The sequence below is a fragment of the Macrobrachium rosenbergii genome, chromosome 1 (assembly GCF_040412425.1).
Source record: "Macrobrachium rosenbergii isolate ZJJX-2024 chromosome 1, ASM4041242v1, whole genome shotgun sequence".
In the NCBI taxonomy this organism is placed as follows: Eukaryota; Metazoa; Arthropoda; class Malacostraca; order Decapoda; family Palaemonidae; genus Macrobrachium; species Macrobrachium rosenbergii.
The window spans coordinates 23320938-23346491 of NC_089741.1; the positions used below are offsets into that span (position 1 = coordinate 23320938).

General features: G+C 37.2%; 2 protein-coding genes across 8 annotated transcripts in view; both read right to left on the reverse strand.

The window, feature by feature from the left end:
• Positions 1–25554, reverse strand: part of LOC136841773 (cuticle protein 19-like) — a 414507-nt gene that overhangs the window by 315788 nt on the left and 73165 nt on the right. For 2 of the 7 annotated variants that reach the window (XR_010854103.1, XR_010854095.1), the window contains exons 1-4: positions 7163–7239; positions 5410–5478; positions 4466–4647; positions 3833–4019 (exon numbers count right to left, since the gene is read on the reverse strand). Coding sequence is in view for 4 of the 7 variants with exons in the window: in XM_067109091.1 (XP_066965192.1) it covers positions 3962–4019; positions 4466–4647; positions 5410–5478; positions 7163–7177 (324 nt within the window). In the remaining 3 variants the exon portion in view is untranslated. Of the gene's footprint in view, positions 1–2650; positions 4020–4465; positions 4648–5409; positions 5479–7162; positions 7240–24221; positions 24510–25554 lie in introns of those variants that run through there. The other 5 variants (XM_067109331.1, XM_067109258.1, XR_010854140.1 and 2 more) reach the window with 4 other exon arrangements.
• Positions 38–806, reverse strand: LOC136839735 (uncharacterized). The gene is made up of 3 exons (XM_067106080.1): positions 786–806; positions 509–610; positions 38–382 (listed from the first exon to the last, which is right to left on the reverse strand). The coding sequence occupies exons 1-3, from the start codon at positions 804–806 to the stop codon at positions 38–40; spliced, it is 468 nt and encodes a 155-aa protein (XP_066962181.1).

The window sequence follows — 25554 nt, forward strand, 5'->3', positions numbered from 1 at the left end:
AAAAAAAAAAAAAAAAAAAAAAACAAGCAAGCAATTCTCAGGCTGAACGGTTCCTTGACTTGCATTGTTCCTTCTTCCAGCAACCTCTGGAACAGTTCTGAGACTTGCCTTGTTCCTTCTTCCAGCAAGCTCTGGAACAGTTTTGAGACTTGTCGTCTTCCAGCAATTTCTGGAACAGTTGCGTGACTTGCCTTGTTCCTTCTTCCAGCAATCTCTGGAACAGTTGTGCGACTTGCCTTGTTCCTTCTTCAAGCAATCTCTGGAATAGTTCTTTAACTTGACCTCTTTCTTCTTCCAGAAATCTCTGGAACGGTTCCTCCACGACTTGCCTTGTTCCTTCTTCCACCCATCTCTGGAATAGTTTAGCAACTTGTCTTGTTCCCTATTCCAACAATCTCTGGAACAGTTCTGAGACTTTCCTTTTCATCTTTAAGCAATCTCTGGAACGGTTCTGAGACTTGCCTACTTCCAGCACTCACTGAAACTGTTCCACAACTTGCCTTCTTACTTCCAGCAATCTCTGGATAAGTTCCGTAACTTGCCTTGTTCCTTCTTCCAGCAATCTCTGGAAGAGTTCTGACACTTGCCTTCTTCCTTCTTTCAGCAGTCTCTGGAACGGTTCCACGAATTGCCTTCTTCCAGCAGTCTCTGGAAATCTCTTCGTGTTTCCGTTCTACATACTATAACAATCGTACCCTTTGATCCCTTTAAGTTAAGCCTTATCCTTTTCCTCCCTTCACTGAACCCTAACAGCCTAGTCTCTATAAACAAGCGAATATATTTACATATTCCTCGTGTTCCAGCATCCTGGGCTATACAGGCAAGCAAGCACGCAATTTTACATTCAAATATATAATATATATATATATATATATATATATATATATACATATACATATACAGTAATATATGAATATATATAATTATTATATATATACTGTATATACACACATACATGGATATATATATACACACATGTATATACTGTATACACACATATAGATTAATACTCCATGTTGCACTCATGTAAGTTATGATTCTTTTGTATATGAAGATTCTGTGATAAACCTCGCCTTCTAAGTTTGCACATTTGTTTCACTCATGCTTATCCTGTTTGGTCCTCAGTAAAAGTAAACAAACCATGGCTTGGCCAGAGAAGGAGTTGTGACAGAATACAGAATACAAAACTCCGTTCTTTCCGCCGACACATTAGCAATATGGATTGTCACAAGGTTAGGTTACAAGAACATAGGTATTTCCCAAAGTGATAAAAAAAGAAATTAAGCACTTCATCACTCGAGTCCGATCAGGGTTCCTTTTCGGACGAGTGAAAAAGGGAACGAGTGAGGGTGCAAACGACAAGAAAGGAGAACAAGGCTGTGGTCAAAAGGGCCTGCAGGATACAATATTTAAATGTTGCTCGGTATTGTAATTATAGAAAAAGTTAAGAGCATCAGAAACAAGTAAAAAATGCGCCGAAGTTTCTTCAGCGCAATCGAGTTTTCTGTGCGTATAATCAAGGCCGCCGGAAACAGATCTATCTTTCGGTGGTCTCGGTATAATGCTGTTTGAGCAGCGGCCCATGAATCTTCAACCACTGCCCGGTGGTGGCCTGTCCTATATCTTTACCAGATACACGATTATGACTAACTTTAATCTTAAATAAAATAAAAACTACTGAGGCTAGAGGGATGTAATTTGGTATGTTTGATGATTGGAGGGTGGATGATCAACATACCAATTTGCAGCCCTCTAGCCTAAGTAGTTTTTAAGATCTGAGGGCGGACGGACAAACAAAGCCGGAACCATAGTTTTCTCTTACAGACAACTAAAACGATATTCTGGTTGGAAATTATACCGATAAATAGATGCATTAGTGTAGTTATTTTAAACAATTATATATTTATGACGTTCAGTACAGGATGAGTTGGAATAAGGCTTTGAAAACATGAGTGACGGATAGTATGTATGTATGTGCATGCATATGTATATATATACAAAAACAAGCATGCATACATACATGTATACATATAATACACTCATACAACATATATACATTATATATATATATATATATATATATATATATATATATATATATATATATATATATTATATATATATTATTACACACTGTACAATATATATATTACACACTATATATATATATATATATATATATATATATATATATATATATATATATATATATACATATATATATATATATATATATATATATCAATGATGAATGGGTTGTTCGTCCCGTTACCATGATCCATGCATTCGAATCAGTATTTATTTACAGGGGTAAATGTTGCTCTGTTTCTTGTTAAATTAAACTGATACTTGTTACATGAAATTCACTTCATTATAACAATACATTCAATCTGATGTTGTATATTGCCCGTAAGTCAAGAAGCAAACTGAAGCACCATACGCTTCTAATTTTTTTTTCTTGTTGTTACTGCTTTTAAATGAAGATGCCATGCCATCACGGGCTCTTGCTCAAGCAGCTCAACACTTACATTTTAATATTTCGACAACTTAAAGGACTGAAGTAAACTGGAATCAGAGCTCCTATAAACAGTTTGCTCCATTTAAAAAATTGAAGGGTGGACAGTGATCAACTTTCAGATAAAACTCAAGATTTGTTTACAAATATTTTATTAATACGTAGATGCTTTTTGACGATGAAGAGATACTGAAAGACAATCGGGAAGTGGTCATTGATTTAAGAGTGTGAGTAGATGGCTATGAAAGCCATGTTTTGTCCAAAACAGAAGTTCTGCTGAAAACACAGTTGCTAAGAAGTGTGGCAAGGCGACGATAGGCAACCAACGTACGGTTTACAATTCACATAAATCAAAGACAAGGACATGATGAGGAAAACAGCATGATACATGAAATATTACCAAAATGAGCAGAAAACAAGTGACAAAGAATTACTTTCTAGAAGTCGACCACAAACTGAGACGACTGGAGACACAAACATACAATCAGAATGCCAACGGGGAAAATGAGGATTTGTGCAAGCTACTTAACTTAATTTGTGACCTAAACATGTAAAAGACGTCGCTGAAATTTTCTAAATGAGTGAACTCATTCCCCAAAGAAGCTCCATCTTTAAGGATAACATAAATATAAAAAAAAAACTTCCGAAAAAATTCTGCATAAAAACAGAACTAGCGAGTATAAAACGTGAGAGAGAAGTATGAATAATGTTAGGAGTATCTGGATAGCATTCTCAGCCTGACCAAAGAGTTTCGTCGAAAGAAAATAACAGAATTTTATCGGAGCAACCATTGCTGAAAAAAGGAGACTGTAACCTTGAAGGAAATCCAAAAGCTCCAGTGAGTACTATACGAGACCAGATGAAGCTAACTACGAGAAATCCTGTTAAAAATAAGATGGCACAATATATTGTTTTTAACAAGCAAGCACAATAATCCTCAGGAGGAAGCAAGTTATCAAAATTCCCAAAACGTATCGTCAATTTTTTCTTATGTATTTTTATTATTCTTTTTTCATTTCGAAATAGATACGGAAAGTTGATTAAAGAAGAGAGAGGGAGAGAATTCACTCCCACGAGATAGACTGTGGCAGGGCTGCCGTACAGGCTCGCAGAACCAGTGTAAATTATATTTCGGATAATCCAGTTTCCAGGTTGTTTTGCTGCAATGTACATTCATTTGTTTAAAATGCCAGTTGTGGAGAGGACTGAAATGACTTTATGCGCCGAAGGAAAAGTCAATTTTGCACGACACTTTTTCACAATTAAAAGCAGACAGAGTTATACCGAAAAAGAAAATTTTGCTTCCGTAAGTTTTACCAGTAGATTTCGATGCTTCGAGTGTCCAGGGGCCCTTCAGAGAAGCGTTTGAGAACTTCGCCTTGTTTCAACTAACCCCATGTTCAGCTGGCATTTTCGATTCGAGTAGCTTCGTAAAACGGTGTCTTTTTATTGTCCGTAAGCAGGGGCTGGGGCAGGGGCAGGGTATTGGGCCTCACCTTCGTATCTGTAGAAAAAAAAGAACAGGTTATTAATAATAATTGCAAACATGAAATCTTAAATGCTATATTATGAAATGCTCCTCAATATAGGGTGTTAATGAACTTTTCTTTTTAGCAAGAAAAAATTCAATGTTTTAAAGATAAAATTAGTGCCAAAATACTTATGATTATTATTCTTGCATACTGTACATGTTTGCATGGGCATAACTACAAGCACCTAAAACAAAGCTATGTATATGTATAATATATATATATATATATATATATATATATATATATATATATATATAATTATATGTATATGTATATATATATATTATATGTGTGTGTGTTTGTATATACTGTATATATAAAGTATATAGTATACATACATAATATATATATGAGAGAGAGAGAGAGAGAGAGAGAGAGAGAGAGAGAGAGAGAGAGAGAGAGAGAGAGCAATACTCACTTGACATCGGCAACATAGCCAGAGTCGTGATCGGCGGTGTAGGTGACGATCTGTCGTCGGCCGTCGGGAAGGAGGACGAAGTATTCGCCCTTGACGACGTTCCCGTCGGAGCTTTCGCTGTGGCCGAAGTCGTTGCCGGTGTAGTCGTCTTTCACGGCGTAGGCGAAGTCGTAGGGCATCCCCTGAAGGCATTGGATATGATCTCCGATAAAGACAAGGTCGAATGGAGTGATCACGGAAGAGGTACGTAAACAAATTAACAGGGGGAATTATTGCAAAATAAATGAGGGAAACGTTAATTTATGTTGACACCAAATTAACTGGGGAAAATAATACTAATTGCAATAAAAAACTGAGAAAAATAAATTTTCATATAATTACTGATATACAAAAAGGACCGCTTCAAAGCAGAGAAACACAGCAGAGTTTCTGTAGAGTGATCGACACATCTTAAGCAGCACACACACAGAGAGAGAGAGAGAGAGAGAGAGAGAGAGAGAGAGAGAGAGAGAGAGAGAGAGAGAGAGAGAGAGAGAGAGAGATTGATTTCATGAAAAAAATTTAGGCTGTCAATAAGCACTGGGGTATTTTCAGCCATTCAGCGCTTAAGACAGTGAAAAGATGGAGTTGGAGCGGTTGGACAGCAAGATCAAGGGACCCAGATATTAAAGGAGATGAAGTACGTGGATCTAATGGTGGAAATGAGAGAAAACCCAACAGTTGCACAAAGAAATAAGAGATGGAGAGGTTGGACAGCGAGAGTAAGGACAGGAAGCGGAACAGAGGTAAAATAAAAGGCTAAAAAATGGCAGCAGCTATAGGGGGGCCGAAGGGACGCTCCATACACCTCTCAGTAATGACCGCAGTGCAACACGTGAGGTGCACTGAAGGTACCAGTCCCCTACAGGGAAGGGAGTGTGAAAGAGAGAGTGTGATTAACTTACTGGTTCCTTGCCGTAGGGATCGCTTGGCATGGCAGCAACTACCACGAAGAGGGCTACGGCGACAGCAAGCTGAAATTCAGAACATAAATTACTGTACAAGTTCACTATATGCAGCTTTCACATAAAATAACTCAATTATATTTATAATAATTTTTCCAAGATGTCCAGATAATCAAGCATTTTCCCATACACACTTCTTGCTTTACTTCCCCCTATTTTCTTTTAATTTATTGATAGCATTCCAATCTGAAAGATACTCTCTGCTGAAAAGCAATGGACACATACATGAGCACCGATTTAGCCACACTGAAATAGTTCTCCCTTCATAATCCAAATTGTTCAAATAGTTAATCATTTATGCAAAATATACGGGTGCAATTCAACAATAAAATACAGACGGAAAATGTGTTCGTTGATCTGGGATATATTGAGTGAAATGGACTGACTAATGTATCAGTTATTAATACTGGAAGTCTTTGGATCATTACAACTTGAGGGAATATTACATCACTTCCTTTCCAACCCACAGGAAACTGTTTCGTAATTAGCTCATATGTCGAATCATGGTGTTTCTTCACAGTTTTCTTGTTCTTTAAGAATAGGAATACTGCCTTAAATCGTTTCTGTTTCGTTGTAAGTCTCTTACATTTCTTTAATATCTTTACTTGCAGTCCAAAAATTCTCCAAATCTTTTATATCTATAAGAAAAACTGCGACAATCAAGTCAAATCTGAGGTGTTTCCCATATTTTAATAAATCAGGTAAATACATCATCTATTATCTTACACAAATGAAAATCGAGAAAGAAGAGTTTCACAAGGTGACAGTTCTAAGCTAACTCAGTCGGTGCTACGATATTACAAAAGCTCACAATCGCAGAAAAGCCAATTTGCAAACAACTGTCAGTCAAATCGATTTTCTACATACTGGTCAAACATCAAAACGCAAATCATTCTTTCGCGGTTGACGAAACTTAATATTTTCCCAGGATTTACTCTTCCTCGCCGGTGCCGGTGCTTCCAGACATTAAAATCCAATTTGCACAACACCGTCCATAACTTATTACTGTGAAATACAATCCTCGATTAAATGGCTTCATAGTAAAGGGAAAATGCTAACAGCCAAAATGAAAGTTTTAATCAAACGTAAAGAAGTTGCTAAGGTAATAAGACAGCAAACGGAGCTTCAAATCCAATTCGAGTAAAACAATATGTATCGGATCCCCCAAAAATTGATTATTCGCGTTTCTTTAAATGTCCCTGGAAGATGCATGGAGAGTAAGTTTCCCTTTCTATATTCGACATACTCCCTATCTTCCCTATCTATTGGCCACGGCAAGTCTTCATTCAAGTAGAAAGAAAAAGTAGAAAGAATATTCCCAACCTAGGGGACCTCTTTTCTTCGTAACTATACTGCTACACGGAGATTATTATGCTGGAAGAGTAAATGTTGCATGGTACATACGTCTTCTTTTTAAAACCATAATAAAATTAACATCAATGCACTGGGGTTCATGTATGATAACACAAAATTTCAATGTGTGCGCGATCAGTCGTAAAGACAGGTCCTGTCTAATTATGAATAGTTCGGGAAAGCCCTGATACTGCAAGCTTGCGTGGTAGGCCACTGCCTACTCTAAGAACAACATAACTAAAATCTAAAGGGGAACAGTTACCATAATTTCGTTAATCCCTTTAAAAGGAAAATATACTTATTTTTTGCAATTCCCTGGAGAGCCGTTACAAACCCGTACCTTGAGAGCAGCCATGTTAGCTTTTGTTGTTGTGGGGAGTGGTTGTGGAGGGAAGAAGAAGTACCGGGAAAATGATGCTGAAAGAACGAATCTTCTGCGTTATATACGCGCATGCTTTCACGCGGCTTCTCCCGAAGGCTTATCGTAAAGCAGCGGTGATTGGAAGATCGACAATTTGCGACGAGGAAGCCGGGCTGTGATTGGGCGGCTCGCAACGGTGGTTAAAACAGCTAATGCAAGCTCCTTTCCCATTGGTGGAAATGTGATGCAAGTGCAAGGTTAAGAGTTACGACAAAGATGGCACTGCGGTGGGCGTACAAGAATGCGTCCAGTCTCCCATTAGCCAGTCGTAAAGCGGTTTGACATTTTTAGAAAACTTTGAGGATGTCCTCAAAACTATCCGAGTCTTTTTTTTTATGCTGAATAACATTAAATTACAGGTGTGCAGTGCATGGTTAAATCTTTACCAATCTTCGTCTCCTAAATAAATAAGAAAAGTATTTTTGAGTCCTCCATCAAATAACAACACGCAACTCTAGTTTGCGGTTTCCGTCGATATTGCGCTGGTGAGAAACTGTAGCGTAACGACGACCTTGCTGGTAACGCCAGTTTCACCTTCGAATCATCTTCTCCCATCGCAACTCGTTAACTGGACTCAGAAAACAGAAGCGTAAATTCTTTCGTGCTCTTCTGAACGCACTGCAGCTTGACATTATTTGTTCATTTGTAATCCAATGCTATTTTCGTGCCCGTTTCAATTCATTTATTTTTATCAAAAACATTTATGAACCTATCAGATTGAATCTGTTGTCTTGATAGAATTTAAAGTGGAAAAAATGCATCTGATATGAGGTGTGACTCTACTGCCAATTACTGATTACTTTATACATGCTTCACAATTAATAATTTTTTTTTTCTTATAAGATCTGTTTCCTAAATAAGTCAGCTTCTTTACAATGAGTTTTAAATTTTCCCATCACGATTTTGACCATCCTGAAAATAAGATATGCCTTAGAAGAGGATGAGAATCTTAATACATAATATTTCAGCATTAAAAATAAAATAGAAAAAAATGTCACATCACAAATGCCATGCTCGCTATTCAGCTGTGATCCGCAAAATTAGTGTGGCCGTCACTTGGATGGGTAATCACAAATGAAAGCCTAACACCGCAGGCACAAGAGTTCCCGTGACAACTGGTGTAGCCAGGGGTAAGAGACTAGCAACCTCAGCCCTAAAATAACCTCTTAGAAACTTGAAACAGGCCCCGTGAGCCTGCTGCAAGCGGAAAAGGGTCACACTGAGTCCATGGAAGCTAACTGAGTGAGTGTAAAATTAAGGAAACTTAATGCTTTGACTTTTATTAACCGAACATTCTTGCGTAGAGCCAGAGATATAATGAGAATTCGAATTTAAGGCATAATTTTTCATGCTTTTATTGCTTGTGGCATTTGTTCTTTTAATTGTTATTTCTCTGATAGATAATTTATCTATTTCATTGAGACTTTTGCATTTTAACAGCACGTGCTTTTCAATTTACCAACTGTATTTATAAGTTGGAGACTATTATCATTTAAAAAAGGAAAATTTATTAAGTAATGCTGATTTATTTTATATCTTCCACACACACACACACACACACACACACACACACACACTATTGACTTCTTGACACATACGCGATTCACAAATCTGGTACATGTTTCTAAGCATCGATTTTTTTTCTTACACCAAGAGACATACCATAAACTTGAAAAACACTCGAATTACATTAATTTACAAAACGTGATTACCCATAAATTTACAGCAAAACTATTTCAGCAGTTACACTGAAGCAATATCGTTATGGTATATCCTTCCAAAGGCAGTCATATTCAACAGAGCTATTTTCATTCTTTTTTTCTAATTGCCAAGTGAACTTCAAACAGACAGCCTTGTATCCTCCTCTGGCTCAAGCTAATATTTGGAAATTATTATCAAAGGAATTGTCTAGAAAAATGAATCACAAGGAGGGAAACTGAGAAATCATCATAACTCTGGAGTTTAATTCTCCACAAGGTCCTGCAATAAAGATGGCCTATCAAACGTTCAGTAACCAAGGGTTAAATCTGATACGCATCCTTAAGAGACAGGTTGATTGATTTTGTACAATGGGGTCATAACTACGGTCATCAATAATGGTAATACATTGTTCACTGTAACTAATCTGGAGAATAAAAATTTGGATAGAGCACCACAAAGTAATCAATTATCTACACAATTACAAATACTTTCACGCCTTATATGGTGTACATATAAAATTGTACACAAAGTGGCACAAGTTGGAGAAAATACACATAAATGTACCTTTTGCTGGATAACGTGGCAAAATTTCAGTGCATCTGCATACAGAGCAATATTTGGATTATTGTGATGTAGACTTTTGAATGAGCTTTCTTAGGAGGAAAACCAACAGAGCCTACTATGACACTGATTAAGTGCCCAAAGAAAAGAATAAGCCTCTAGAGTACCCAAAACGTGGCACGAAGGCAACATTGCAGCAAAACTATTATCACAAGTTCTCACTGACAAAGTAATACACCAAAAATAAGGAAAGGATCATCTGTACCATCGTGCACCAGAATTGGCGCTACTAAAAATATATGTAGCATGAAAGATATCAACTGCTAATGATATATTTAACCTAATTGCTAAAAAAAATACATAAATTAGGAATTTTGTTCACTTTATACAATCTGACTAAAGAGGGCACTCCAATGTAGCCTAAATAACAAGACGCTGGAATTCAGGCTACTGAATTCAGGTTACAAAGCGGAGGAAAATCCAACTCCAAACCCCTTCAAATCTACTACAGGAATATGTTAAGGTACACCACATTTGCCTACGCTTACTGATGAGCACATTCTAAAGACTATTGAAACAGAAGGGCCACGGTAGCCTGGTGATTTATCAAGAAGCTCCCATGTTCTTATCCGTTCCTGGTCCTTATCGTTTTTTCTTTTTCTCTTCATCTTTGATTTTATCAAAATCATCAGTACTGTCCTTCCTGCAGTCGATAGCTACCTGGAAGGTAGGCCTTGCACTGTACGTCAGCTTCATAATATGCTGACCTGTTTTACCCATCACTGTTATCTTGTTCATGGTTCCCGCTTGTATTTAGTTTTATATAGTCATATTTCATGTTCGTGTTATTATTAATAAGTTAATTTTTACGTATGTGACTGCCTTACTGCTCTTTTTATTCACATAATAGCTGAATTAGAATTGGAATATAAAATTTAGGCCAAAGGCCAACCTCTGCGATCTATGAGGTCATTCAGCGCTGAAAGGGAGATTGAAGATAAAGAAGGTTTTAATGGTGCAACAGGCGGAAGACCTCACAGTTGCACTATGAAACAACTGTTAAGAAAGGGTGGGAAGTAAGATGGAAGAAAGATAATATGAAAGACGGCATAGTAAAAACATAGTGGTTAAAGATACTGAGAAGAATCTTGGACCAGTGAGTCCTGGACAGTGCCTATTGATGTATTGTAACAGTCATGGTCTACGTGATAATATTAATGACCATGCGGTGGCTTGCACAATGTAACATTCAATTACGTTTCTCAAATGAGGTCCTCATCTGAACTCATCAATGCAGACTTCAAATAACGAATATTTCTTGACCGTGATGACATTCTCAGGGCAAGGGGATAACAGCATACACAAGGAATGAGTGCCCTGGTTTTCATAAGCCTTATGAACGTGGATGCCGTGAGATTCAAGCTATAAAGATTTGTGGCAAGCATAACTTTTAACTGTATCTTTCAATCTAATTTTGAAATGTTTCATCAGCTTCATGGCTTAGAAATGGGAAGATAGGGAGTGATTGAATTCTGTTAATTATACTGACCGACAGCTCAAGAGCTGACTTTTGCCTCTGAATCTGGCTATAAACAAATTGTAAGGCCACAAACAATTCTAGTAATTTTCTGGACCTAGTATTCAATGATCCCGCTGTTTTAGTAATCAAAACAGGGGGGGCTACCCCTGCCGTGTCATACTCTTGTACAATGTTATAAAACGTCGAGAATATTGGAATGTCATTTTGGGTAATCTTTCACCACTAAACAGTTCACAGTCATGTAAGAAAGTGGAGCCTGTTTTACCTTCAAAAGAAAGTTTTGTCATCATGATGATGGGCTAATCCTTCTCAGCTATTTTCGGAGTTTTTATTATCAGGTGTAAATCAATACAGTACCACTATGTAATAAATCCATTCAGGAACAACTCAGCAACTTAACTGGTGATCTGCTTAACAGAGCCATCTTTGCTTAAACTGAATGACTGAACTCTTGGCCGTTTGGCAACAGTCAGATTTATATGAAACTCACTAGGTATCTCGTGAAATCAAGAGTATTTGACATGATCATGAGGATCAGGGGGGTGAAGACGCAACAGTAAATTTCCTGTGTTTTTTGTTAAGACAACAAATTACTTTAGCTCCTAAACTGTATAGCTATATGCATCACGTTAACTAAATGTGGTTCTTTAGCACATACTGGTGTTAGCGGTAACTCATGCCCCACCAATTACCGCCCACGTTCTATAACTCCAATATTACCTAACGGTATTGAATATCTGTTGTCAACACACCTGAAAGTCTATACTGATAATAATCATAACTTTCCTAGTTTACAATTTAACCACTGGGCGCACGTTACACCCTTCTTTCAATTGCCAGTGTCGTACAGAAATCACAAGAATCTGATCACGAAGTTCATATGATTGGTCTTGAATTTAGTGCTGCTTCCAACCATGTTAATCGTGAGGCACTAGTTTTCAAACTCACACAGAGGGAGTTGAGTGAAGTGTTATAACTGAATTTCTAACATGAATTGCACAGCTGCTGTTGTTGAGCAGCAGGGCCAAAGAATCTCTGGTGTTCCTCAGAATAGTGTTCTTGGCACATAAATATTCATACTGTATATGCGTATGTGGTTTCCACCAGGTGAAAACTGGATGCTTATGCAGATGATGCGCTTTCATTTGGATAGATCCCATCTGATTTTTGACGTGTGGCCGCGGATTCTCTAAACAAGGATTACCTAAAATTAACACAAAGTGCAAATTACGGGGAATGAAACTGAACCCTAACAAAATTAACAGTGATTCTTCAACCGGCAGGTTGGTTATTAAATATTTCATGTGTCATTCTTCACAGCTAATTAAATTTTCAGAAACACCTGGTTCATCTCTTCAACCGCGCAAAAAAAAAAAAAAAAAAAAAAAAAAAAAAAAAAGTCACGCGTCTTTCATGATCTTTGGAGACTTTTCTATATGGAGGAAATATTTTTTACTCCTTTTCTTCCGTGCTCTTTATACTGTTCCTCAGTTTGATCTTTAGCTCCTCATCTGCATCTTAAAACTGTCGGATTAAAAAATAGAGTTCCATTAAATTTTAGTATCTACCTTTGGTACCGTCGTTCTATCAGCTTATTGAGCACACTTCATAACACGTGTCATAACTATAATTTTTTTTATCATCTTTTGAAAACAGATCTTCCCAGACTATACCATCTACCACGTGGTACTACAGATATGCAGCGAATTCCAGAAGTCTTCCTTTTCTTTTGTACGGTTTAATACCACATTGTTTTCTAGAAGTTTTGTTCCAACTTCAGAAGTTAGAACCGGATTCCAAGGCTTCTTTATTGATCAGGATAACGCAAGTCTCATTTCAAAGTTTGTTTTATCATAAATCTTTTTATTACTCTTTCATAATTTATCATTTCCTTGTCTTCTACCTTAATGGGCTGCCTTTCCTGTTGAAGCTCTGGGGCTTGTAGCAATCCGCTTTTCTATCCTGGGTTGTAGCTTGGATAATAATAATAATAATAATAATAATAATAATAATAATAATAATAATAATAATAATAATAATAATAATAATAAGAGGAAAGACAGCTACAGGTAAAAAAACTGAAGAACATACCAATGAATTCAAATAACCGCCATAAAGCATATTCAAAAGATCAGATGGGACTATTACATCGTTACATTGCATTTGCTTTGCATGAAAGGAGGTAAAGGTAAGGTCATGACTCGATCTGTCAACCCTTCAATAAGGCCCAGAAACAGCCATTCTACGGTTTGGGTAGAAGGAAAAGTTAAAAGGTCAGAAAGCAGAGGCCGCTATTCCATTAACCATTACCTCAAGGATCCTCCGAAACATTTATTGGACAAATGCTTCACTCTACTTTTCAAGGGGACAAATAAAGAGAGAGTTTACCAAGCAAGGTAAGGATCGAGTGACAAACGTCAAAATAACGAGATCAAGAGGGCCGTGCGTAAAATTGAGGTGAAAGGGTATTTGTCAAGAGAGAGAGAGAGAGAGAGAGAGAGAGAGAGAGAGAGAGAGAGAGAGAGAGAGAGAAATGAAATCCTTGAGACCTTTCTCCTCTTGACATCCACCGGCCTTTTAGTTCCATAGTTAGTCAATGAACGGTAGAACAGCAACTCCATTACCTCTGCCGTGGGTGTTATTTCGGTCAAGTCATCCTCCTACGAACTGCTGCAGTAACCACTATGACACGCGTCATCATTCACACCACCACTCTTGGTGTCTTCTCCGCTATTACGGAGGTGAGGAGTGAAAATGACGCCATGTTGAACGCATAACACGGTCGTTATCGCAATGTCGATATCAATCGTGTTGCCGTAAGGTACTATTTTGTGACAAAATATGAATCGCTTTTTACTGATGACGAAGGAAATTGGATCAAAATAATGCAGTTAGCATTATTTCTTCCGGTTCTTAAGCAACGTGACTGAAAATATGAAAAGAAATGGAAATACAATTTATGTTAAATAGAAATGGAATTTGTTATGAAAAGTTTTGGCCAGGCCAAAATGACAAAAACTTTAGCCTGTTGCGTAATCGAAGCAGGAGGCTGAAAATATAATTAATTAGAATTCTCTTGTTGCCGTTGTTATATGACCGCCATTAATGTTATAGTTATTACTCTGTCTTTCTCCTCCTCCTCCCTCTCCCCCGCCTCCGCCTCCTTTTTCTGATGATAGTGGTGAATTTTATTACTGCAGTTTAAGATGACGCCATCAAAATTTAGAAACTTTCCCTCAAATTCACACAGAACGACGAAGACCAGAAATTACCTCGGCCTTCCAATTACCCGTTCGATTGGCCGACCCGATTAGGTATCGCAAATTATCGTCCAAACTATCAAGGTCATCGACACCCGTAAAATCACACTTTTTGGGTAAATTCATTTCAACATACGTCAGTGGTATCGTTTTTTTCTCAATCATCATTATTATTATTATTATTATTATTATTATTATTATTATTATTATTATTATTATGCTCTTTGATAATGACGGTGTTGCGTTGTCACTATCATCATCTAGTTAACTGCAATTTTTGTCTCCAATATATCTGCAATCTGTATTTGTTTGTGGCTCGAGTTGGAAAAAGGTCTCATATTATTATCATCATTATCAGCGATGAGAGAACATACTTCAGGGATGAGTGAAACTTAATTTTTTTTTAGGCCTTCGAAAGAGGACTTGAGAAGAGGTTCCCTGTGGTCAACTGTCACTAGACCGCAAAATAATGTTATGATTGGTCTGCGGTCATGAGGAAGGAAGGGTCGCTGGAGAGAGAGAGAGAGAGAGAGAGAGAGAGAGAGAGAGAGAGAGAGAGAGAGAGAGAGAATTTCTTTACCCAGCTAGATAATACGCTGGAGAATGATACACAACAGTCGATTAACAGCCACAGAAAAAAAGAGCTTAAATCACCTCCGTCCTCGTCTGCGAAAGGCAAGGCTGGTACTACACGAGAGAGAGAGAGAGAGAGAGAGAGAGAGAGAGAGAGAGAGAGAGAGAGAGAGAGAGATTTTGTGTAGCGATGAATGCATCATTGCGCCATTTAAAGAGATCGTTCCCAAAATTATTGCAGACAACCGGGATAGTTCAGGTCTGACAATGACCACTTACGGCAGTTTAAGAGAACGCTTAGTAGTATCATATACAAAACTATTACATAACCACAAGCGCAACTGTCCCAGTTGTGGCGTTATTCAGAGCAAAAAATTTATGAACAATACGAACACCGACAGAAACATGAACGACGTAAGAAAAGCAACTGGTGTGCGGTAGCGGACGCCATTGCATGGGTGTAAACGACCGCAGTAATCCCTCATTCAGTCCTCACACTCATTTCCTTGTTTCTTTCGTAATCGTTACGGACAAACAGCCATTTCAGGATCTTTCCTGCATAGTGACCCCCAAGGTTTTAACCTGGTATATATACACCTTTGCGGTGTGTTTAGTACAGCCCCGTTTGGGGATGACCGTAAAAACATAAACAACAGACTGTAAATGTCAAAGATAATGACCCCCGAGAAATATTAGTCCTAGATAACAGCCCCCGAAAACCCCTGGGGGTCACTATCTAGGGAAGATCCCCATTTCAATATCCTGTGCAATGCCTTGTCAATTACTAAATTTATATATTAATTAGCCTAAGCACTGACTGACGCAAGTATGTGCTGACATTCGCAAAAGTTTTCAAGGAAAATACTCTAGGTGGAAGCTGATGCTTGAAAATTCACAAACCATAATACAGATATTATATTCTTAAGAAATGCGTTTGCATAATCTTTCTGGTATATCAAGACATTCTTAGAAAAATTGCACGTTTATACATTGATGTAAGCTCCTCGTTGGACGAGCCGGTAGAGTTACTCGGCTAGCACTCTGCTAGGCCCGAGTTCGAGTCTCCGGCCGGCCAATGAAGAATTAGAGGAATTTATTTCTCGGTATAACGTGGTTCGGATTCCACAATAAGCTGAAGGTCTCGTTGCTAGGTAACCAATTGGTTCTTAGCCACGTAAAATAAGTCTAACCCTTCGGGCCAGCCCTAGGAGAGCTGTTAATCAGCTCAGTGGTCTGGTTAAACTAAGGTATACTTAACTTATACACTGATACAGTAATTATTATATTCCTAAAGGTAGCTTATATTTGGCAGACAATCGTGCACCCCAAATGAAGTATTTTTTCGGGCCAGTGCATGCTTCAAACACTCCAATATCTATTAACAGATCCCTAAAGATAACGTATGGTAAATACCTGAGGTTTTAAAACCTTGAGTGCATCCAGAAAAATATGCGTAGTTGTTTTCCACATTCTTTTAAATTCATCAAGAACTTTAACATATTTGCTGAATTACACCTTTACGCCTTTTACTTGGAATTTTTTTCTGCTCTCTTTAATTGCATACGATTATTCTAGTGAATGGGACTTTGCTTTGCAAACTGAGGATTTTTTTGGCCTGCTTCATATGAATGTTTAATAATAATATTAATAATAAGCATTATCATCAATTAATAAAAACAAAGATATTAATATCCGGAAGAGAGATAAAGCAACTCACTTATGAAACATAATACTATATTCTTACAATTATATTAGTATTAGAAAATAAATTTCACAGAGCATCACAATAATAGTGATAATATCAACAACACGTATTCAACACTTTCATTGTATGAAAAAGGTTAAATAACATACATTCACCTACCAGAAAATCGAGTTAACAGGTAAACCTCACTTCAGAAACTTCTAAAACATGTTTTAACGGACTTCTTGCATCAAGCAATAAAACAACTATAATTTTTTTTTATACCACTGAGACCTTTTAACTCCTCCATTTCCTTACACTTTCTGGAAGCACTTACTACTGAAACTATGGAATCCGAACGGGCAATAGTTGAAGAGACTATGCCCTTTCTAGGCTGGATTCGAACCTACACAATTAAAGTCACGTGACTGTGATCCTTTATACACAACGGTCACAATGATAACAATAATTCAGCCTCTTGAAAACTGTAAAGTAATTTATGTTCTATGAAGGGTTCAACTTCTCAAATGGAGTACTTGAAACTCTTTCGTGGGCAAAACATCCTAACTTTCCAGACATAATATCCAAAAAAAATCCCAACGGTGAAATCAGATTTTTCTGTTCAGGGTTCTCAAAATAAGTCCATGACAATTTTCTGATTAATTAAATTTAATATTTTATCAACGCTAAAATAAATTTAAATATACCTTAGTTTTACCAGACCACTGAGCTGATTAACAGCTCTCCTAGGGCTGGCCCGAAGGGTTAGACTTATTTTACGTGGCTAAGAACCAGTTGGTTACTTAGCAACGGGACCTACAGCTTACTGTGGAATTCGAACCACATTATAGCGAGAAATGAATTTCTATCACCAGAAATAAATTCCTCTAACTCTTCATCAGCCGGTCGGGGAATTGTACTCCGGCCCATCGAGTGACAGTCCGTAGCTCTACCAACTCATCAACAAAGAGCTTAACTCTAAAATAATAATAATAATAATAATAATAATAATAATAATAATAATAATAATAATAATAATAATAATAATAATAATTGAATAAACTATTGAGAATTGTTCGAGGCACTGCACACTTATAAAGAACCCACTACATGTGCAGCTGAGTCCATTCAATAAAGTAACGAGAGAGAGAGAGAGAGAGAGAGAGAGAGAGAGAGAGAGAGAGAGAGAGAGAGAGAGAGCACCCACAGCCGCTTGCTGAAGAACGATCATTGAGACGGCAATCTTAAACTATATGATCAATCAGATGTTTCCCATCTGTCTTCTCCTATAATGACAGCTGCAACCACTTATTCAAAGGGCCATTTGACGTAATGGACTGGTGCCAATGACGACTGCGTATATTTTCTTTTTTTAAAAGCTAGAATGAAGCACAATAAAGGAGAGTGAAGTGGCTGGTAAAAATAGCAAGAATAACTTAGCCAGGTAAAAAATAAAAGGAATTTGTTCCCCTTCTGGCAGTCTAATAATTTACTCGTTTACTCTAATGTACTTCAATTTCAATCGTTCCCCTTCTGGTACTCTAATAATTTATTCTAATGTAAATTATTTGATTTCCACTTGTTCACTCTGACTTTCTAATAACCTGCGTTCCTTGTACCTGCTTATTCAGCTTTCCACATAGCCAGGAGAGTTAGTATCTAGCACCGAATGATCACGTTCGAACAAACATGTTGGACATAAATACACGAGAGAGAGAAGAAATATATCTGTACACAAATTAAGTGGCATTACAAACTTAAAGCCACAGGACAGCATAATTAAGCTAAGCATGGCTTTACTGAGATGGAGTTGAATCTGTTATTCAGTCGAAAGAGGCGAGGATTACCTGGTCGATGCCCTCCCGTTTTCTTTTAATAATAATAAACAGTGCATATTTTATCGACGTACTGATCACCCACATCTGTTCTTTTACTCCCTTATCTCGTTTCTTCTCCTCCAACCCATCCACGGCTGCTACCATTACAATCGGCTAACAAGGTACATACTTCACTGCGCGTGCCAGCAAAGGCGGAATATGTGTATTAAAAGTAGCCATACTACTCAGTCCACGAGAGAGAGAGAGAGAGAGAGAGAGAGAGAGAGAGAGAGAGAGAGAGAGAGAGAGAGAGAAACGTGACTGCTTTGATGAATTATACACGTTTGTCTATCAAGTCAGTCACACTAGAGTACGAATGGGCCATTAAACTTCAGATGTCTCAACCAATTAACTAATGACCATACGAAAATAGGGCCGTTCGTAGAACAACAAAGCAGCGGTGAACGGGGGTAACTTAAGAGATATCTTAGTGTCGAAATTGTTTTGAATGATTTAGATATAAACAAAAGATCCTTGTAATAATTCTCGTGTTTTTCTATATGCAGCACTACCGTCTCCCATGTCAGCATCACAAATAAACCAATATCAAAACCTCTCTTGCTCTGAGATAAATCCCTATTAAAACAAACAGTACCAAAACTTACTTATTTTTCTCCGACAATGAAATAAAACTCAGTGAGCAAAAAATAATCATAATAATAAAAATACGACGCCAAAACTTCTATTCTTTTATGCAAGTCAGCGATGCTGTGGCGAGTTGGTCTGGCCAGCAACCCCATACGCTTGGTCCTGTCTCTGCCATGACAAGCAGTCATTATTTAGGCTGTTTAGTCTTCGTCAACTTATGAGTTGGTGAGCGGGTCCTTGGCACCATTAGCTCCGCTCGCCAGGTTCAGGCTTTGCTCGGAAAGTTAAGATTTATGTAAGCATCTACGTCACGGAGCTTCATCACTTAAGAGTCTTTTCCCTATAAGCTGCAGAATTCTCTCCTTACTGCTGTTAGCCTATACCAAATTATCATCATAATCTCTTTTTCTAATCTCTTTTTCTAGAGGAGGAAATATGGCCTTTGAAGGCTGAATCTGTCTTGCTCTATTTTTCACAAGCCCATTTTCTGATGTACTGAACAACTTGTCGCCGAACGTTCAACCAAGTAGCCAGCATTTTTTTCAGTTCCTCTTCACGGACAGTAAATGCCTTACCTAGTACTCAAGGGCTAGTAAATTCCTAACCTCAAACCTTATGAAGATACTATACAAAACGGTGTTACCTTAAGAGATGACCTGTGGCATTTTACTCTCGCCGATAACGTCTGATCATTTTTCTCCTGATAATTGCGCAACACCTACAATTTCGCATAATTTTCCCACAACTTCAAACCATTTGGAAAGTGCCGTACCGTAAACATCGCCGTTAGGATGTGCTTTAGAGCTACTCAGAACGAACTACAGACTTTATTTTTTTCCACTTCACGTGTATCCCTAAGCCAATCTGCCTCAAGCACTTACAAATTTTGAGGAACCAGCGCTTTGGGGAACCAGGAGAATGTAGTGCCTTTGGCACATTGATTTGTTTACGAAATCTGGCATTGCAACAAGCATAGTCCTCGACGCTGCCTCTCTGAGTTATCAAAAGAATTTACTAGTTTTTAAGAACCACGAGAATGTAAGTAATTTTGAGAACATACTTAAACACAGGTTGTAAAATGATAGCATAATTTTCAGCCACCATTTACTTGGTAACAGAGGCAATCTTCAATGATAAATCATCATCACTGCCAAATTTTCATGAGAGATTGTTTTACCCATGCAATTTTCTGATCGGTAACCTTTAAATTCTACCTCTGCATTTACAAAGATGCCAATTTTATGAACACTCTAACTATTCTTAAGCCGTTAAAAAATTTATAAGGGATAAAACATGTAGTACGTGCGCTAAATACAAGTAATATCACAAGGTTTCGTAAAAGTATATGATGTTGGTGTTTGCCTATGTTTACTTTTACAAACTGCATGTGTGTGTGTGTGTGTGTGTATATATATATTGTGTGTATGTACGTATATGTATGTATGTATATATATATATATATATATATATATATATATATATATATATATATATATATATATATATATATAGTGTGTGTATGTGTGTATATATATATATATATCTACAGTATGTGTGTATACATATATATTATATATATACGTATATAATTATGAGGTAAACCCGATAGGAGGTATCACCTACAGAGAGCTTTGCAGATATCACTGATGATCGCTTCCCTTCGGCTCCCGGATGCATCGCTATCCGTCTTCTACTTTTCATCCGTTCCCTTTAGACTCTACATAGCTAGCTGTCCACCTTCTTGAACTTTACCCTGCTACATTTTTCAACTCTCACTCAAGCTATTAAAAAAAGCCTTCGGCCGAGCCATGCGAGTCCAAAAATGTGACTTCGTAGTCTCTTGAATAATTATCCAAGTAAAAGGCATCTATAGAGAAGCTATCTGGGTGCGAGTGACCAACACTGGATAAAATGAATCTTACGATTACCTAAAGATCATGAGATCAAAGCTCATTAACAGAACACGGGTAGCACTGGCAAGAGGCCTTGTTCAACGCTTGAGCAACCTAGAGCTTTATAACCACCCATTCTCTTGAATGCTTGGGGTTGTAACACAGTCTGCTGTAAATTTATTGCCTGTGCTTGCGGTTTAATCTCTGTAAATCGGATTTACCAAATAAGACTTTTTACGAGCATGAGGATTTTTCGTCATGCGTTCTCGCAGGAGTGGCTGTGTTGTAAACTGCTTTTTTTATAAACCTTTTAATTGCGTATATATCGTGAGATACTGTGATTACGGAAGAAGATCGGAAGTATCACTCAGAAGGTGACTGAGTAAATGAAAAGTTAATTAACTACCTTATTTACTTTTTGTAAATAAGGTCACTATTCCTTTTGTAAACATGTTTGTTCGTTCAATGGTAAGCTTAGCCGAAAACAAATTATCCTTGAACCGTTCATCGCTTGAAAGCATTCGCGAGTAAAACGACACACTTTTTGGTCTCACAACAGCGCAAAAAGCGTAGGTCATGCGTTGGCATATACCTTACCTATATTGCCATGGTCACCAGTCCTTAATTTATTACTGATTCTAGTTTTGTCTTATTCATCTGTTTCTTATCGACTCGAGTATCTCTCTCTCTCTCTCTCTCTCCACCGCATCCAAATGCATTCCAATTTTGCTAAACATGCCATAAAACTAGATATTTTCCAAATCATTTCATTTAGGGCCTGAGATGTTACATGCGAGTATCCACTCTACAGGGAAATTTAAATCAACTTTGTGCGCGAAAAAGTCATTGCTTCCCTACTAAAAGAGGAACTTCAATTAATATTACCATATTCCTCGATAAAGTTGCCAAAGTTGCTTTTCATGCTGTTATGGGTTGCAACGCATCAAAACAAGGACAAGAAACTGAAACAAGCACAAAACGATATAATGCCGACTTCCTTGGGAAAACTAGCGAAAATTAAAAAATGGGGGAGAAAAAAAAACAAGGATGCTTTGCCCATTACCTACGACTGACGTTTTCTTCATTCCTCCCTACAGACGGGAATTATCTCTCTCTTTCTGTTTCAATGAAGCATACATGGATAGACAAATTCATGTCTAAAGACCTCATAGAAATTTGTCGAACCTACAGTATAGATGGGAAAGTTAAACCCATCGATGATTCTTAGAAGTTTGGCAACGTGATGGTGGAAGCGGTGCCGTGGGAACACTTGGGATTCGTCTTAATGAACTACTACTTGACAGGCAACACGGCAATCGCCACAAAATAACATTCGTGTCGTTGGCGATTAAGAGAAAGCAGAAGCCTCGGATATCGGCTAATTACTGCTGTCAACATTTATTGATTTATTCTTGGTGTTTTCTTTATATCGCCTGTATTGCTTTTGTTTATGATGTTAAGGAAACGGAGTCTTAATACGCGTAGGTACTAAGATTCAATCAAATAACTTCATTTCAATTATTTTAAAGTTGCGTAACTAGTAGCTGAATACCCACTACCTATTCTAAGAGATCTTCAAGAATAAAGAAAAAACTGAAGACAAAGATCTGGACATCTTAAAGAGACTCTCCTCTCAAATTTAACATTTCTTCTTCTATTTTCTAGATCTTCAGTAACACTAGACATTCAAGATTTAAAGTGTCCTCGTAATTGAACCTACAAAGAGGCAGACAGGAACAAATGTTGATGCTTATGTTACATAAACAGAAAATTCATATACCACCAATTTACTTACAGATATTCTGTATTTCCACATAATTTAATTACTCTTTTTCCTAATCATTTTCTCACGCTAATCATCATCTGTTCTTTTATAACCTATCCTTGCATTCAGATCACCTAGCATAACTCACCTTTCTTCTAGTGACCAGGTTCAGACTCTCCCTGAAACTTGCTCTTTCATTCTCAATTTTTCCAATTTCTGGACTATGAACACTTTCTTTTATTACATGCTTTTAGTTAACTTGACTTCTGCGTCTGTCTGTCTGCCTGTTTGTTTGGGTTAAAACTTGTAATTCAATTCAAAACTTGTAACTCAATTTTCGACCTGTTCCCTTCATCTGATGGACTTAAAATTTTGCATGGTTACTCAATCCCGGTGACAGTACAACCTTACATCATCAGGTGGTCAGCAGTGACCTCTAATGACCCTACAGTGACCTCACCCAGTATCTCAGGATTTGTATGACTCTTCGACAGGATATTATATTTCTTTAGCTACAATCATAAATCGGCTAAAATTTGTCAAAACTAAAAAATAAATAAATATATACATATAATATATATATATACATATAATATATATATATATAATATATATATATATATATATATATATATATATATATTATACATATATATATATTATACATATATATATAATATACATATATATATAATATATATATATAATTATATATGTGTGTGTGTATGTGTTTATATGGTACGTCACTTTTGCATCAAGATCCAACTTTTGCACAAGCTCTGCTCCTCGCAACACAAAATTAGTCCCGCACAAGACTTAACGACATTCTGGCTAATTGCTCCATCTTGCGCGAGACGAAACGTGTGACTCACTTATGTCGTAATGGCACCTGCAACACACAAGCAACCCTAAGAACTCTCAACGACCAGGCACACAAAATGACACTTACCAGAAGACAGTAACATACGCACTAAACGCCGGCTGACTGAGTGACGACAGTAGAAAGTAAAAAAGATAAAGGGAACAGGTGACTGTTAATAGGCAATCGTGAGGAAGTCTGTGGCTTCAACGATGTTCAAAACACTGTACGGAAATTCCGATTTCTACTCATCGATTTGCATGAGAGATGTTTAAAGGTCAGTCCTCATGCAATGTGGCTTTTCCTCATGGATGACCTTACTTGGCATAATATTCTATAAACTCATCCACCACACCACAAATAGGAAGGTTAAAGTTATAATCAAATGTCAGATAAAATATAAAGTAGCTGATGTTTAAATTAGAGCTGAAGAAGATAAATGTCTTATGAATTATTCTACAATTCTGTGGTTTCATCTACAAAACTTTCTTTTTTTCGAGAACAAGTGGCAATAAGGCGGCAACTTAATGTCGGTTTCTAGCCCAAACCCGACGAAAAGGAAATGGAAAAGAAAATATGGATAGGACTTAAAGAAGATACCTTATCCCTTTCTTTCAAAGAAAGAGATTACAAACTGGGGAAAACAGAAGTAAGCTAGATCAGTTACATTTGAATTACCTTAAAATTCTGAGAAGCTGGCGCAGAAACCTTGCATTGTTCCTTTCCTGGATAGAGATGAGATACCTTCGCAAAGGTCGCCACTCCTTGCCTAATTTGTAATTGGCATTTTGGACTATTTCCTTGCACTCTTGTACAAGTCAGGTTTAGCGTTCCTCAATTATTATGGGGAAACTTCCTTGCAAACTTCCTTTTTTATTCTCTCTTTTTTTTTTTTTTTTTTTTTTTTTTTTTTTTGGCAATGAATTAGCTTGATTTGGGCAGCCATTCCCGTCTCAGCCTCTTCGCCTGTTAAAGAGAAAAATACAAAGGTTACGTATAACTACTTAGTTAACTTCAACCTGGACAATTTTACATCACTAAACGAGAAAATGAAGTTTTACCATTACCTTGGAGAAATTTATCCTCCAGGATTATGTAATAATTATGGCACTAAAAAAATATAAAAGAAATTGTAAATAACCGCTGCGTAATAAAAAAATAAAAAAAACATTAAACGCTCTCCTGCCATTGACAAATATTAAGCAGAAAAATGAAACATTTGAAAATCATAATTAATTTGGCATTCAATCTAAATACTTTAGACAGTGCACAAAATTTCACTGTTAACGGTAAGTTTTATGCGGCGTTCCATACTTGAATTATTTCTCAAATTTCGTCCGTAAAATCCCGTGCAATGATAAGGAAAAAAAGTGAAAGTTAATTTTATCATGTCCTCAACTATTCTGGATAAGAGCAACACATTACCCGACAATGTATTCACGTTTTCTGCCTTCTTTCTAACATCCTGACGGCAAACATTCCAAGTAGGTTGTCAGATTAGTGGTTAGTGTAACATGGAAATCGCGTAAAATCGCGCATATGCAACGTAATCTTATGAGCAAGAGTGACTGCAGTTGTGTACCAGCACGGAAAAGAGCTATTCGATATTTGTAGCGAACAGATTACAGATGTGCTAAGAAAAATAAGCAAAAGCCTCCCTGTCATTCTTCTTGGCCTTTAAACTTGACACATTGACATCACTTTCGATATGAAATGAGGAGTTATTCAGCCCCATACCGATGGAGATTTACTACTAAAAGGCCTTGTCATTTATAGACAAACTAGTAGGTTCGCCTCTAGGTCAAGAGTTAATGTGGTAAACCAGGTTCCCATTTTCATCCATAGAAAAACCAACCTATGGCAAAAGCTAGACCAATAATGTTCAGGTCCTCTGGCATCGAATAGAAATCATTGTACAATGTCATTTTGATACAAACAACCGATATTTCCTTATTTTAGAAGACGTTGCTTTAAACTGCACACTCAAAGCTGCGCTATACAGAATGTTTAC